The 16,290-nt window shown below is 35.5% G+C and overlaps 2 protein-coding genes and 1 long non-coding RNA gene across 9 annotated transcripts; 1 reads left to right on the top strand and 2 right to left on the bottom strand.

Annotated features, from left to right (window-relative positions):
* Positions 1-4,729: 4,729 nt before the first annotated feature.
* Positions 4,730-7,631, bottom strand: MDO1 (telomere-capping, CST complex subunit). Of its 4 annotated transcripts, XM_089616458.1 has the most exons (6): positions 7,527-7,631; positions 7,372-7,419; positions 6,232-6,247; positions 6,028-6,149; positions 5,118-5,271; positions 4,730-5,025 (listed from the first exon to the last, which is right to left on the bottom strand). In XM_089616458.1, the coding sequence occupies exons 4-6, from the start codon at positions 6,129-6,131 to the stop codon at positions 4,906-4,908; spliced, it is 378 nt and encodes a 125-aa protein (XP_089472584.1). In that variant the 5' UTR covers positions 6,132-6,149; positions 6,232-6,247; positions 7,372-7,419; positions 7,527-7,631; the 3' UTR covers positions 4,730-4,905. The 4 variants fall into 4 exon arrangements, with proteins under 4 accessions (XP_089472584.1, XP_089472580.1, XP_089472582.1 ...); XM_089616454.1 differs by lacking the exon at positions 6,232-6,247; XM_089616456.1 differs by lacking the exon at positions 6,232-6,247 and having other exon boundaries at positions 7,372-7,438; positions 7,523-7,625.
* A 2,762-nt stretch (positions 7,632-10,393) lies between these two features.
* LOC149392811 (uncharacterized) lies at positions 10,394-12,560 on the bottom strand. Its single transcript, XR_016299821.1, has 3 exons — positions 11,860-12,560; positions 10,724-11,335; positions 10,394-10,619 (listed from the first exon to the last, which is right to left on the bottom strand). It is a non-coding gene; the product is annotated as an uncharacterized LOC149392811 (long non-coding RNA).
* A 465-nt stretch (positions 12,561-13,025) lies between these two features.
* Positions 13,026-15,984, top strand: LOC149392810 (uncharacterized). Of its 4 annotated transcripts, none has more exons than XM_089617418.1 (7): positions 13,026-13,131; positions 13,634-13,847; positions 13,936-14,075; positions 14,194-14,380; positions 14,464-14,552; positions 14,649-14,736; positions 15,511-15,984. In XM_089617418.1, exons 2-6 carry the CDS (start codon positions 13,634-13,636, stop codon positions 14,703-14,705), a joined length of 687 nt encoding a protein of 228 aa, XP_089473544.1. In that variant the 5' UTR covers positions 13,026-13,131; the 3' UTR covers positions 14,706-14,736; positions 15,511-15,984. The 4 variants fall into 4 exon arrangements, with proteins under 4 accessions (XP_089473544.1, XP_089473543.1, XP_089473541.1 ...); XM_089617417.1 differs by having other exon boundaries at positions 15,492-15,984; XM_089617415.1 differs by having other exon boundaries at positions 15,457-15,984.
* Positions 15,985-16,290: the final 306 nt, after the last annotated feature.

The following is a 16,290-nucleotide window of genomic DNA, read 5'->3' as shown; positions in this document are numbered from 1 at the left end:
CCTGATTTCGGAAAGTGAAAAAAAAAAGAAGAGAATATATTTATCATTTTCCTTAATAAAAAAGAGCATTCCTCCCTTTATTTTCCCTGTGTAACCAGGCTCGAAGATCATTATGTGTGTCGGGCCTTGCAAATCGGTCCATTGAAGGCCGACTTATATAAGATTGACCTGATTGAAGACAAACTTCCGATGACGGAACACTGCCTGAGAATGCTGAATGAGGATGAAACAGATTCTCCAGAGACTTGTCGCGAGCGGAGGCGGCAGAGAATCGAGATGCGGAGAGTCGGTGGAGAGGCTTCCTTCGGCGGAGGAATTGGGCTCGAGGACCAGCGAAGGAGTGGCGAGCTCCTCGAGTGACACAACGGACCGTTGCGATTGAAAGAGAGAAAACGAGAGAACATAAGATTGAGAGACTGAATTGGGAAAGAAAAGAAAAGTAAAAAACCCAAGGGTAAAAGACTATTCGCGCACTGAGCCTACTAGTATATTTGTCCAAATTATGATTTTAATGAGAAATGAGAAAAATGTTATGAGATGCTTGTGGCAATTCCTCGTATCTAATGAGGGTTTTTTGTGGGGGGGTTAAAAATCAATTTTCTAAAAATAAAATCATTTTAGTTGGGCTTTAGTTCGACCAAAGCCCAACAACCGATCCAGTCCGACTCTCGACGACTTTTCCAGGACCAGATCGACTCTTAAAGGTCGGCCCAAGCTCAATCAACGGCCCAGTTCGCCAAAGGAAGGACAAGTCGGCCGTGTTGACCCAGTCGAAGGAACCAGTCTTGATCAGATAGAAGACTTCGCCGCGAAAACCAGAGCTAAGATGACTTCGACAAGCGACGTGGCAGAGCCGAGCTGGTCAACACGTGTCCTCTTCGACGAATTATCTTCCGCTATAAATAGAAACCGATATGTTGATTTTCGCACACACAAGCCTACGCAGTTATTCTCATTATTTCTCTACTATTTTCTCATTGCTGAGTTCGCCTGCTAGAGTTCGGCATTTCACCCATTTGTAATTTATTCGTTCATCACTAAAGATATTGTTATTCTTTTATTCGTCCTTGTTCATTTCTCCTAACTAAAATATTTGTTTCTAATACGAAGTCTTTAGAGACTCATATTTAAATAAATCAAATGTATATCCTATTATAATTTGTGATTGTTGAAATCGACATCAACATTTTTCACATGATTTTATTGATGAGTTCGATTTGACTTGAGGTAAAGTATACATTTGTATTGACTTGAGCTACAATATATTCTTCATATCGTGCTGTTTCCGCCATTGCTGACCCCAAATCAACAAGTTTAGTTTTACCCGAAAAAATAAAAATTCCCCTTTCTTCTTTGTTACCCAAACAATGGCTTTGACCAAAAAAAACAAAAGTTGTAAACAATGGTAAGCATTAAAAGACAATACCATCAAACAACTCTTCAGTAATAATAAACAAAATTAATTCATTAAAAAAGTTATGCGGTAAAATAAAATATAAGTGGGCAAATTAATGATAAAAAAAAATTAGCACTACATTGACTTCATCTGGATGTGACGTAGATGAACCAAAAGATGCGAGAGTCAAATTATTTGAAACATACAAAATTATTCTCACTTCTTCGCCCACGACACGCTTGTCTACCATGTTTACAAACTTCCAACATTTCAAGGTCAGCAAACGATGAAACAAAGACAAAGACAAAGATTGGTTGTGGTTTAGGCGGTTATTGTTTTTTTTTTTTTAATGTATTTACTGCAGCGAAATATTACCATCTCCTTCTAAAAACCCGAGATCTCCTCTTGAAATAGACAAGTTGTCTGAGATCACCGACACATTCTTTCAATACAAAATGATGGAGATATAGGTTAAATATTGGATCTTTTAGTTATATAGTCATTTGACTTATAACGTTTTATATAATAGTCAACATTTTGTAAATTTTTTATAAATAGTCACCTCAACTTATTTACAGCACTAAAAAAGACAAAAAAACCTCAAAATAGCCAAGAATGTTTTTGGTTATTTTTGTCTTTTTTAGTACCGTAAATAAGTTGAGATGGTTATTTACAAAAAAAATTACAAAAAATTGACTATTTAGCAATTTTTAGACTTTCGACGGCTTATTTAGCTAATTTTTTGTTAAATATTTTCATCATAAGCTCAGCTTATAATGTTATGTAATGATTTTAGATCCCAAAGTTAGAATGGAAGGTTTAATTTTTTTTATTTTATTCGTGAGAACATGACTAGATTACGCCCTTTCATTTAAGGCAGTCCGAGAAGGTCAAACTCTTTGTTATACTTGTTATGAACTAAAGTATGGAAGCATTCATAGAGGACAATGTTTATTGCAAGTCATGGTCCTCATAGAGGACAATGTATATACAACTTCATCGGCGATGAGGGGTTTGAGCTTCATTCAACAACCATTGAGACCAAAACCTTCAACCTTAAAAGTATCTTAGAATAACAATCATTGACATAACATAAGGTCCGGTAACCTCGACCTCGTGGTCTGTGGAAAAATATATGCCTGAATATTTCAAATCTTGTCATATTTTACACGAGATATACTCATCGTTCTCATCTTAAACGTCTCATTCTCTCAAGCCAGCATAACCATATGTTTATAAAGGATTTGGGGGTGTGACAAGCTCAAGTACCCATCCAAGATAACCAAAGAATAACATGTAATTTTTTTCCTCTCAGAATTATGAATCATATTTCAAAGGGTCCATTAGGAAAAAAAAAGTCAACTTAAATGTTTGACATTGCTAAATAGCCAACGTTTGTTAAATCTTAGATAAATAATCACTTTCAGACGTAAATCTTAGGTATTACCACTTTTGCATATCAAACGTTGGCTATTTACATAAGATTTATGTCTGAAAATGGCTATTTACCTAAGATTTACCAAACGTTGCTATTTACCAATGTCAAACGTTTAAGTTGGTTATTTTCCTAATTTTATGTTTTTCAAATAACTACATAATTTTTTTTTAACTCGAGATATTTTATGAACCTGATTCATGATGTCATGCATTTTCAATTTTATTTTTAAATTTAATACATATAACATTGTCGTCCAAAATGTTCACGTCACGTAAATACTGAATCTTCATATATTTTTTGTCCTTTATATTTTATTGGAAATACCTTATAAATAAGATAAATAACATGCCCAACATGTTATAATGTGTCTCTAAAAATACTCGACTTAAGAAGGGTGATGCGGCTATCTAGTCATTTTAAAGTTTGGGTTTAGCAAAATAGCTCAACTTTTACAAGTTGAGGCAAAATAACCAAAATTTTATAAACCTCCAAAATATCCCTATTGCTAAACTCCCCAAACCTCAACTCTGTTCACCTCTGTTTGTTAGCATCGTTGAGGCACTTGACGAAGTTCTTGCCGTCGGTGGTGGACGCTTGCCTGTTCACCTCGTTGTTCTCCAAACCGATCGAACCCAACCAATTTCCACACGTCGTGTTCAACTCATCAACCGCCAAGATTCCCCGCCCCGTCGTCGCAATGATTTCTGCACCAAAACAAATCAAATCAAAATAATCAAATCGCTAGTTGAGTTCATTAGAAAGTAAGCTGGCATGTCAATCTGTGCTGATCAGAATCCGGAGATCTAAGAAAATGAAGAAAAACGGAGTGTTCCACGATCTTGCTAGAAGACCTTCAGCGCCTCGATTCGAGCTCAGGATCTTGTTACATCTCGTCGTCATCATCATCATCATTATCGATTTCTTCGTATCAGTCGCGAAGCAGGCTGTTCGTGTTCGATCACCGTCAGAGATCGAAAGTCGGAGATCGTCGTCGAGTTTTTCTACATCTTCTTCTTCTTCTTCTTCTTCTTTTTCAGATTTATCGCACAGTGGATTAAAATTTTTTAAAACATGATTAAATTTTTTGACATCTTATTCTTCTTCTTTTTCTACTTTTGGTTTATTGAATAGTGGATTAAATTTTTTGAAAGCATGATTAAATTTTTTGACATCTTCTTCTTCATTTTCTACTTTTGGTTTATCGAAGAGTGGATTATATTTTTTGAAAGCAGGATTATATTTTTTGGCGTCTTCTTCTACTGGTTTATCGAATAGTAGATTAATGAAGAAAGTACAGTGGATTAAAATTTTGGAAACTTAGATTAATTATTTTGAAAATAATTTAGGGTATATTAGTACTTTTATGATATAAGTGGCCAAAATTCACTAACTTACGAAACTTTGGTTATTTTGCTAAACACTAAGTTTGAAATGGCTAGTTCATACAAAAATTCCACTTAAGAATTGAATCCTAAATATCGATTATGGTAGAAAGCGTGTGAAACTACAGCTAAACTAAGCCCGCAACCACGCAACTAGTGAAGTCGTAATCATAAATATAAATGGTTTTAGCTAACTAAATCATCACGAACCGATAACCATCACTTGCTTGACTCAGGTTTCTTTCATCTCCATTTGACGCAGTTAAATGAGAACAATAGTCAATTTATCTAAATTTTTCGAACTCAATTTATAAAATAGTCCTAATTTCTATTTGTTTAGGATGGCTGTATATGATGTTATTTTTACGTTTCTATTCGTTACGAATTTATAGGGAATTGTTTTTGCCTAAATCAAAGAGACCTTGACAAATAACATAAGCCATTTATAGGGAATTGTAGTTCCAATCAATTTAAATTCTCCTTGAGACAGAATTGCATACCATAACGTTTGCATTGTATTAAACTAATATAAGCGGAAAGTTTGGTACATGCTCATATATCTTGAACCTAGTTTACAAATTGTGACTGATTAAAAAAAACATGAACTACTTCTGTTTCACAAGGCCAGACCGATAAGCGCATTTATGAATGAAAACCATTAATTTTACTATACTTCGTGTTCGCAGAGTTCAAGTAGTTGGACTCTTCAAACGATCGGCTTGAAACTGTCTCAAAAGCTGCAAAGATTCATGGTACAGACTGAGATTAATCCCGTCAACATTCCTACCGATCCGAGCCTGCAAAACTGCCTGAAAAATTGGGCAAAAGCAAACATCGAAGTAAACAAGAAATACCAACTTTTATAGATTAATATAATTAACGAACCATTGTTGAGAGTAACCTTGTTATCTTGCTGAATAAGAAGTTCGCCGATAAACTGGTACACAGACCCAACTCGAAAACTGATATCCCTTAGGTGCTCGGTGTTGATCTTTAACTTGGCATTTCCTTCGACCACCGTGGCAATGGCTGTCTCCACGGAATAGTCTAGTAGCCTAGGATATGTGAAAAAGAAAAAAGAAAATTAAGTCCCGGCATTAAACAAAATAAAACATATGGCCAAGTTATACCATTTATTATTAGAGAGATCGATTATTGTGATAATGATATTTATATTTTATGCAAATAGGCAATCACCCAACCATGTTAAGTATAGGTTATATCCCATGAATTTATAAATCTTGTAAAATTCTTTTATGTGCGTCCACGATCCATGAGTTCGCCGTTTCCGTAGCCTGCACCGGAAAACTGGCCGATCCGATCCTCTGGTCTAGTGTTTGCGTTTAGGGTTCGAAAATCTTGCTGAATTTGCTCGTCTTTGTTTCGATCGGATCTTTGTTCTTGTTGGTCGTTATTGCGCTGCCCCTTACTCCTCGTAGATCCGAGCTCCACATTGTTGGCATTTTCCTCAGCATATTTGTTCTTGTTCTTCTCCGATCCCGAGCTCGCCTGAGACGCTGCGGCTTCTAGATCCTTGGTCCATGTTCTTCAAAAGCGTTCCGTCATCTCGAGCGGCTTTGATACCAAAATTGATACGGCCCAAGATTGTCATGCACTTAGTCAATTCAATACAATAGAGCTGAGAAGCTTTTTTTTCTTAGGCCATTCAATCCAAACACTTTAGTTCTCAATTATTTCGAGTTCATCTTACAATCGGAAAACCGACCTCACTTCAATTACTATGATACCAACCAAAATATATGGAAACTCATACGAATAGTGGAGAAAAAGGGACAGAGCAGAGTTCTTACTTTGCAGTGACCCGAAGCGAAGCGCCTTCCTTGAAGTAGGGCGACGAAAGGTTCAGTTCTTGAAGCGAAACCAATTCCCCGGATTTTATGGCCGGTAAAGCCATCGGAAATCTACGCCGTCTCTGCAATCAAACCCTGGCTTTCACAGTCGTCTCGAGCAAGAAAAAAAAATTCGGAGTGAAACTTGATTGATGACCTATTTACCACGATTCGGATGACTCTGCGACAACCCACACGGTGTTTTGAGAAAGATGAACAGAAATGGAATTGGGATTTTCTTTTTAGGGGTTCTCTTTTCTTTAGTTTGTATTTAAGTTTTGAAAATGGTTTGCTAATTCAATCTCGTATCAATTTACACAAACACAAACATTCAGATTCTCAGATTCGATTACGTCCACGTTATCCGACCAAGTTCCGTAATTATACGAGATAAAATGACATTCAGCCGGAACACATACACGGGGCAAAACACGCCAAACAAACCCGAGACTCACACAAATAGCCAGTTAAAGTCACAAAACGATATTTAGCCAAACAAGCTCACAAAATCCAGCTAAGCACATAAACACTCACGGCCAACACAATCAACTCTCTTGGCCAGAAAACTAAACACGAGAACAACTCGTAAAAAAAACTCGAATCATCATCAAACAAAGACAAACTTTACAATAACAATCTCTTTATTTATTTATTTATTTTTTTTTTTAAGGTACAATACAATAACAAGCAAACGGAAACAAGTTACCAAAAGCAAGCAGCCAAACAGAAAATCCGAAACACAAACTCAATAATCCCAGATCCGACACTAGCTAAAGAATGCATCATAACTTTAGCTACACAAATCGAAACGCAACGATTCTAATTTCATAACGAAGCTAACTTCTGTAGCTGTCCAACGAGATATTATAAGCCGAATTTGAATCACGATAACTATCTCAAAAACACTCCGTACTATGATAACACAGATTCGGGATACCCAGTTTCACTGCTCCGAATCACCATTTTAAAAAAATCATCTCTCACTAAATTCTTAACGGATTTACACGTTCTTGGACTTTTTAGAAACTTCATGAAGTCTACGATTCAGGAAAAAGACTAACAAAAATTATCTCAGATCATATCGGATTGCCCACGTCCGTTTTACCAGACTGCGCAGTTCAGTTGATCAAATTCGGAAATAAAATCACGACTCTGAAGAAATCGTCCAAAAAGAACAACGAAATCAAGGCAAATATCCAGCAAACAAACACCAATTTCTAGGTCCATAATCGAAATCCAAAAGCCCCAAATTAGAACATCAAATCGGATTCAACAAAGGAGAGAAGGGATTTGAGGTTTCCTTACCTCTTGGTATCCACGAACTCCGGAGAAACTCTCGCCCTCTTTCTCTACCTCGGATCGACGCACAAAACTGAATCAGAACCCAAAACCCTAAATCCATCCTAAGTGAAATCGGAGAGGAAGAGCAGAGAAGAAACGAAGAAAAGAAGCTCACCTACACGAACTCAGAACCCTCTCTCTCACTGGTTCGTGTTCTTCCTCGAATTTTTCTCTGCTTAGCGAGTGGGAGTCCACAGCTTTAGCAGGTGCCTCAAACTGACCCCGGATTTTAATTTTTCTTATAATTGGGTCCTTAAAATGTGTTGCAAATGGGTCCTATCATATAATTTCTTATTCAAATTGATGATAAAATGAATGTTGATTTTATGATTCGATAATTTCCTCATTCGGTTTTTTATTAATTTAAATATATTCAAAGTGTCTCAAAAATAATTCTCGCTCTTGAGAATTTAATTATTTAATTAATTTTCAGAATGTCGTCTCAGAAAATAGTTTATATTCGGGTCAAACTCGAAATTTTCATTCAATCGTTCCATGATTACTCGTCACCTGAATATATATTAAATTATGAGAAAGCCTTAGTGTCAATAATTGGCAGTACAAGATCAGAAAAAGTTTCTTCAACTGTATGCAACTTAGCCTTGATATCATGAAAAGGAAAAAAAATCATGAAATACCACATCATGTGATATGAAAAAATTTCTTCGTGTGTAGATCAAGGAGACAATATCCTAATACATGAAGATAACCGATAAAAGCACATTTACGTGCTCTAAGTTGGAATTTATTTATGTTGGCTTGCAATGTAGATGCAAATGCTAAACAATTAATGACACGCATAAAATCATAGTCAACATTAGAATGAAACTGAATATCATAAGGACATTTGTGAGACAACAGAGGGCTATGAGTTCTATATCTGCGATTTGCTCTGAAAAAAGCTTAATAACCTCAACGTTATATTGGCTACTAGTAAAATCTGAGTCTGGATACGATAGAGGCAATCGGTATATTAATCCTCGGTGATAAGGTAATTCTTGGGATAAAATCATCCAAAATATAACATAAACATTTCTATAAAGGGCTTTCTAGAAATATGGCAAAAAACAAACCTTCTTATTTGGTTTTCTAGAAATAATTAGGACATAATTTGAAATGAAAAAAAATAAGAAGAGTTAATTCTCAATTTCACTACATATAAACATAAATCACTACGTGCTATTAAAAAAAATTAAATTGAATTAGAAGATCTATAAATTTTACATAACCAAAGGCGGCGCACTATTGGGCCGAGACTGTTTCACAAGATTGTTACAACGCAAACTGAGACACTTCTGAAAGAAAAAAAAGTTGTACTAACTCCAATGCTATCCGAAAATATATTCCACGGTTTTATAATTAATTTTCCAACATTAAATAGCCAATTAATGTACCAACAATAGGAAAAGGTAAATCCCCTCATTTTTAGTCCTAGATTAGTTCATCTCCCTAAAATAATAAATACGGTGGAACAATAAATAGAAATGAGAAAGGATTATAGTAATATGAAGGACAATTGAATTTTTAATTGATACTGAGAGTGATACAAAATTTGGTGAAATTTGTTAGCGGTGATATGTTGGTCAAAAGTTTAATTTATGTTATTTCATTGGATAGTGTAAAGATGCAAGCGTTGGGCCCGAATTAAATCTGGCCATGTGAAGTTCCACTTCCGATACCCGTTTTTCGAGTTTTAGGTGGAATGATTTCTTCTAGTCATTATGGACCGGAAGATTCGGCCTTCCGTTACTGGAATATCCGTTCCAAATGACGGGCATTTTTTATTTCAGAAGAAATGTAAAAAAAAGTAATAAATTTAAACATGAAAATATTTTTAAAAAATAGATTAACCGTTCGCCGAGGCGAACATCAAAATGTCAAAATTGCGACCGTTAGATTTAAATCCAACAGTTCAGACTTAATAATAATAATGTAAATCATGCAGAAATACCCGTTGTGCACTAAAGATGTAAAATGTCGCGATTCATTGTAGCACATTGTCACACTTAGGTCCTCGAATTATTGTATGTGAGGCATTTTGATAATTGAGTTTTTCTTTAAGATAAATTCGTTAGTAGAAACACATCTCCTCTCACGGTGTTAGATTGAGTAGCATAATCAACCAGGCGAATTCAACTTTTTTCAAAGAATATAAAGCTCAAACCCTCCAAGACGAAATTTTACTATTAAGAAAAAACATATCCTGATTTTGGAAAGTCCAAAAAAAAAAAAAAAAAAAAAAGCAATATATTTATAATTTTCCTAAATCAAAACGAGCATTCCTCCTCCTTTTCCCGTGTAACCAGGCTCGAAGATCATTATGTGGGCCGGGCCTTGCAAATCGGTCTATTGAAGGCCGACATATATTACGTAGGTTTAATGTATATATATATATATATATATATACTAGGATGTAGAACGTGCTTCGCACGTGGTCATTATAGATATTAATTGGTAAATTTATTTTAAAATAATGGTATGGCTTTTTAATACATCTTTGTTAAAGAGTTTTACCAGTATTCATCAAAGTAAAATACAATTGAAAAATAATATGAAATTGTAAGAGATAATATTCCATAATAAACCGTGGGAGTAAAATAAATTCAAATTAAGTAAGAGATAATAGATTTTGATTCTTCATCTCTAGAATTTCATCATTGCAATGTGGAAGAAGCATTAGTACCATGACCTTCTAAATAATTATGAACTTTCAATTATTTGCACCATTGCTTTACACTTGAATTTTGATGAGATTAACCACTTTGTCATTATACGGAAAACATACTATAATTACAAATGGGTTATATAGGTGTATACTTCGAAAATATGAAACAAGTGAGAGTTATTGTTTCAAAATGAACTAAATGCGTAACCTACAAAGTACTTCCATCATATAACCAGACTACTTTTTCAATCTGTTTTTTTTTCCTTTAATTTATTTGGTCATGTTTGGTTCGGTTAGAAGACTGGACATAACCAAGAACCACCCGACCATGATACGAAGCTTTTCCAAAAAGTAGCCCACACGAAATACTATCCTTAGCTAGACATGAGATCAATATACCTTTCCAGAAACGGGTACTAAACAGATCAAACCAGTGCGCATCGGGATCAGTGGAGCCTTGGCCTGCAGATGATAAATAAGCGATGACCTCATCCTCTTTTCCATACAATGTTTTGATGGCCTTTTCGGCTTGAGGAATCTTCTCTTGCTGAAAGAAAAGTGGACATATATTTGTCATTATGATATTAAAGCAAACAAATCAATCATATCCAGAACGAATTGTGTCGAGAGCTTAATTAAAAATACGAAAACCTGAAAGAGCCAACAAAATAGAGGCACAGCTGGGATACCAAACATTGTCCTCCACCTGATGATATACATTTTAAAAGAGTAAAGCCCAAAGAATCAAATAGATTGAATATGTTTTCTTTAAGAACCCAAACTATAAATTCAACAGAAGAAACAATCCTCAATTTTATATGGTCTGATACAAAAGCGTGTACAAGTCTAACAAACAAACCATAGAACAATGGCCAATCAGAATAAGGACGAATTCATAACTTCCTAATTGATTTTGGACAAAGGCAAAGCCGCGCACGAATTCACAACCAAAATACTTTTGGTGTTTGTACAAACCCCAAGATCCTGCAATCTAAAAGAAAAGAGGAAAATTACAACATGAAATCAAAATTAGAAAATGAGAGAGAGATTGGGAGCCTGTGAGCTGACGTCTCGTGGTGGGACCAGGGCTTGCATGTGGCTTCTCTTAATCAAGGATTGTTTGGTTCGGCGTCTTGAGTAAGAATAGCCAATGCCAACAGGAGTATCCAAATATATGATACTTGAAACCTGGGAAATAATGTGGATTAAGATGCAATTTTGGCAAACTCCCTTTTGGCTTTCTTTCTTCAAAACTAAATGGTCCTGCATAATTACAAATTAAGCTAATCAATAAAAAAAAAAAAAAAAAAAAAAAAAAAAAGAGAACACATTGTAATTTCATCCACTAACTACAACATGCGATAATCATTGATTTCAGAGTACAGAGTATTCTGCTCTAACTGACTAAATACTAATGCAAATCGACCAAAGGCTAAGAAAAATATATATGCAGTGCACCATTTCGTTGAATTATATATATATAAAAAAAAAGCAGCGTATTTTCATGAGCTAAATTGAGGATTAGGGTTTAAATGTCGTCTTGGAAGTTTAGGGTGATAAATTGGAACACGAAGGATTGGTAATTTTGACCAAAGAAAAAGGAAAAAAAAACTTGACTGAGGCATTTCAACAAACCTTGACTGAGGCATTTCAACAAACAGTGAAAAAACTTTGCAGAATAGGGCAATTAAAAGAAATTCAAATAAAAAAAAGTAAACCATACAGTGATTACATAAGCATGATAATCGACATAAGCCAAATTAAAAATAACAAACAAGCAGACTTACGAAAGAGTGGGTATCATATTTGAAGGTAGATGTGGAGAAATTATTTCCTCAGTTCTTGTCGCCTCCAAAGCTATAGAACCTGCAAGTATGCAAAGCTGTAGTAATAATACACAGTTGTTCTGCACAACCTGCTGCTAGAGAACCTGGAAGTATGCAACGCTGTAGCAATTACAAACCTAGCACACGTGAAAAGACTCAAATTATAATTTCAAATTTGGATCCAGAGCACAAGAACCCCAAAATCAAACACACAATTTCAAAATCCCCCATTTCTATGAAGAAAAAAAAATGTTCATGTACAATACAAAATTCGTGTTCAGTAACAAACGTTTCACAGGGGAGGAGCGAGGAAGGAATAGGGCCTTTGTCAGACGAAACATTTTAGGGTTCGTTTATGTCTCCGGATTTTCTGGCGTAGAGGCTACTTTCGCACAATTCCAACGAGAGAAGAAACAGAGTAAACGGCAAAATCTGCTCAAACCACCGCGCAAAATGTTGGATATCCTATCTCTGGTACGAAGACTCTCTCGTTCCGCCACCGAGTCTCCAGGGACTCCGTCCCCGGCGCCACCGTCACTCGTTCCGGCATTTCCAGTCCGGTTTCCGGCGCTATCTCTTTCGTGCTCCGACGCGCCGATGATCCTGATCGAGACCTCCTCTTCCTCCTCGTCGCCGTCTCCGATTCCCTGGATGTCGGTTTCGTCGCCATCTTCATAGCCGAGGAATGATCGGCGCGTGGAAGTGATTAGATTCCATTCAAAATCAAGAATCAAGAGAAACCTGAGAATTAAGTATTAAAAAATCACTCGAGTTTCCGTCGATATATTAAATGTGTCAAGCAACAAATTGTAAAGTTTCTTTATATCCCAACAACGGTTTTTATTATTTTAAGTGAAAAGATGTATCGATTGAGAAACAATGAATCGACGTGTTTATATATCGTGGTCTGGGTATTTGTGTGAATAAAAAAACTCTGGGTATTCTCACTTGAGAGAAAAAGAGCGTTAACAACAAACCCACAAGCGGTTACAAATTAAAAACAAAAAAATTAAAACGGTTTGTATAAAGAGTTGGCTTACGTGGCATATTTTAATTGGGTAAAACCTTATGAACAGTAACTTCGGATTTACACTTATTATATTTTAATAGATATATGTTATAAAGGTGTAGAAGAATCAAACCAAAACCGTAAAAAGAAACAGGAAAGTACAAGAAAAACACAACCCCAAAGTCCTCATACAAACACACTTTCTCTCTGTCAGACTCGTTCAGGTGAGTTTATTTGAATCTCTCTCGTTTAATCATCTAATTCGAATGCCTTGTTAACACGATTCTCGTAGTGAATTTGAATTGAAAGCTTTTTTTTCCCAAACCGTCAGAATCCAAATCCAACTTAGACTGACTCTAATTGAAAGCTTTTTTTTTTTTTTTTTTCCTTTCAAATCCAACTGTATCTACACCTCAAAAACGCCACAATCCAAATGCAACTATGACTTTACGTTGTTATGCAGTGAATTACAAATCCAATTTTATTTCAGAGTATCTATATGTGTTTGGATAAACTAATGGCGCGGCAAAATTGATCCCAGAATTTTTGGCATTAATCATCCAATTCCTCTCGTAGTCGTAATGGAATTTGAATTTAATTAAAGCTTTCTTAGTGATTTCCAAATCCAAATCCAAGTCTTGATTCTGATTTATGTGCGCGTACGTTGAATTATATATATGAGCATGTATATTATGTATGTATGCTAATTAATAATTTGGTGTAAAGATGGCTGCTCCTCCGAATCCGAATCCGATTACGCGAAGAAGATTTCTACCTCGACATGAACGGTTGGCGTTTCAAGAGGACATCCGTCGTTTCATGCTTCGATCTTCAGCTTTCAACAACGAAATCCTTCGCCCGATTTGGGAGACTCGCACGTCCCAACTCATACCCGCCATAACCAACTTCTTCTTCAACCCCACTGCAACAACCCCTACAAGTACACTACTACTCTTATATCCACTCAATTTATTTTATGCATATTTGCTAATAATAATTTAATTAATTAATTAACGCACTCTCATCAGGTTCCAAGGCGGACGATCATTACCAGTGTTTTAAGGAACGCTCCTTAGGAGACGAAGAATCAGACGCTGTCGAAGCCATGCTCTTCAAGTCTATTTATCTTTCACACGCCACTATATACAGAATGCATGAGTATACCAAGGTGAGCTCCGTGTTTTTATAAGATTGTTTTTGCAAGTAATTGTTACTACTTTTTTATTTTATTTTTTATATCGACCTGATTTTTGATATCTTGTTCGTGTATTAAAAAAAAAAAAAAGCCGATTGAGGATTTGTTGCATCTTCATCGGGTACATGGTTCAGATCAAAAGGCCTTCGAAGCAGATTTGGAGGTTTATATGTCGTCCTGGCCAGTGACTCAATGTACTTTCCCCAAACACTCGTCTTTTGTATGTTGGGATATTATGACGGAGATATATGACTACTTCTATAGAACCCTTCCTCATGGTAATCATTCATTCATCAGAACTCTATATAACTATAACAATCAATCTTTGTACTACATCTAATCTTTTTTTTTTGTTATCTAGATTGGACGGAGCATGGTTTGGCATCTGCAATGTCTAATCACTTTCTCGTGATGACTGGCGATGTCGTTGATGCTACCAGATTCCTAGAGGTAGCCCTTCTCGTTATTGTTAATAAATTTTTTTTTTTAAGCTTTAAATATTCATTTGTTACAAATCTTTTTTTTTGTTTTTTTTTTTTACCGCAGATCGCAAATGGAATATTTGATATTTTTTATGAATATGCCGATCGAAATTCTCTCTAGGTGATCATTCAATCGTGTTCAAAGGCAGGAGGTACGTAGCTTGATTAGTATACACAATAATACCACAAATGTAATCGTGAAACTTATGTATCCTTATTTTCCTCCTGAAAGGGAAAAAAAAAAAAAGCACGAAGACAAACCATCCACCGCTTATTGAAGAACTTAAGGGCATGTTTGGTTATGCTCTTGAAAAGAGTTTTTGACTTTTCAAGAAGTGAAAATAGGAAACAAAACTGGAAAATGTGTTTAGTAAGGTGTTTTTGGAAAAAAAAAAAATTTAAAAATTTTGAAGTTGTTTTGTAAAAGACTAAAGAAAACTGAAAAAAAATAATGTGTTTTTGGAAAAAAAAAATTTCTCTTCTCTCCTATTTCTCCTCATCTTCTCTTTTTATTTTTTCAAAAACAAAAATGAAAACTATATCAAACACTTTTTTCAGTTTTTTCAATTTCTCAAAAACAAAAATGAAAACTGTACCAAACAGTTTTTTGAAAACAATTACAAAATAATTTTTCAGTACAACTACAAAAATTTAAAAATAGAAAACAAAAACTTTTTGAGTTAACTACCAAATAACCCCTAAGCTTTTTCTTTTTTCTTTTTAGGGAAACTACTTTTATTTTATTTTGTTGCACTTAGTATTTGTGCAAGTAATTTATCGGTGAATGTTTTTTTTTAAGGCTGAATGTTCAAGTATTTGCGCCAAGCGAATGTATGCGTATATTTCCTATTTAAGTGAGACATTTTCTATAGACCATCGGTGGACTAATACTGGTGTGTGGGACCAGCACATCTCTGTGTAACCAGGCTCGAAGATCATTATGTGGGCCGGGCCTTGCAAATCGGTCCATTGAAGGCCGACTTATATAAGATTGACCTGATTGAAGACAAACTTCCGATGACGGAACACTGCCCGAGAATGCTGAATGAGACGTCGCGGCGGAGAATCGAGATGCGGAGAGTCGCCGCCGCAGCCTCGGCTTCTGCGTCTTCGTCGGCTGTGGAGAGGCTTCCTTCGGCGGAGGAATTGGGCTCGAGGACCGGCAAAGGAGTGGCGAGCTCCTCGAGTGACACAACGGAACGTTGCGATAGAAAACGAGAGAACATAAGATTGAGAGACTGAATTGAGAAAGAAAAGAAGAAAAAAAACAAGGGTAAAAAATTATTCGCATACTGAGTCTATTAGTATATTTGTCCAAATTATGGTTTTGATGAGAAATGATAAAAATGTTATGAGATGATAGTACTTGTGGCAATTACTCATATTTGATTTGATTTTAAGATTGAGCCTAAAGTTAGAATGGAAGGTTTAATTTTTTTTTTTTTTTTTAATTTGTGAGAACATGACTAGATTACGCCCCTTCATTTAAGGCTGTCCGAAAAGGTCAAACTCTTTGTTATATGTGTTATGAAGTATGGAAGCATTCATAGAGGACAATCACTACAACAAATAGAGTCATTACCGACGATTTTTTTCGTCGGTAATAACACCTTAATCGTCGCTAAATATATTTAGCGACGATTATTATCGTTGCTAAATGTCCGTGCCTAAATATATTTAGCGACGACATTAGTGACGATAATGTC

This window comes from Urtica dioica, chromosome 6, assembly GCF_054948205.1.
Source record: "Urtica dioica subsp. dioica isolate 48M chromosome 6, U.dioica_male_clone48M_v1_H2, whole genome shotgun sequence".
In the NCBI taxonomy this organism is placed as follows: Eukaryota; Viridiplantae; Streptophyta; class Magnoliopsida; order Rosales; family Urticaceae; genus Urtica; species Urtica dioica.
Note: the sequence above shows the minus strand (reverse complement) of the source record. Positions and strands in the feature narration are given on the sequence as shown.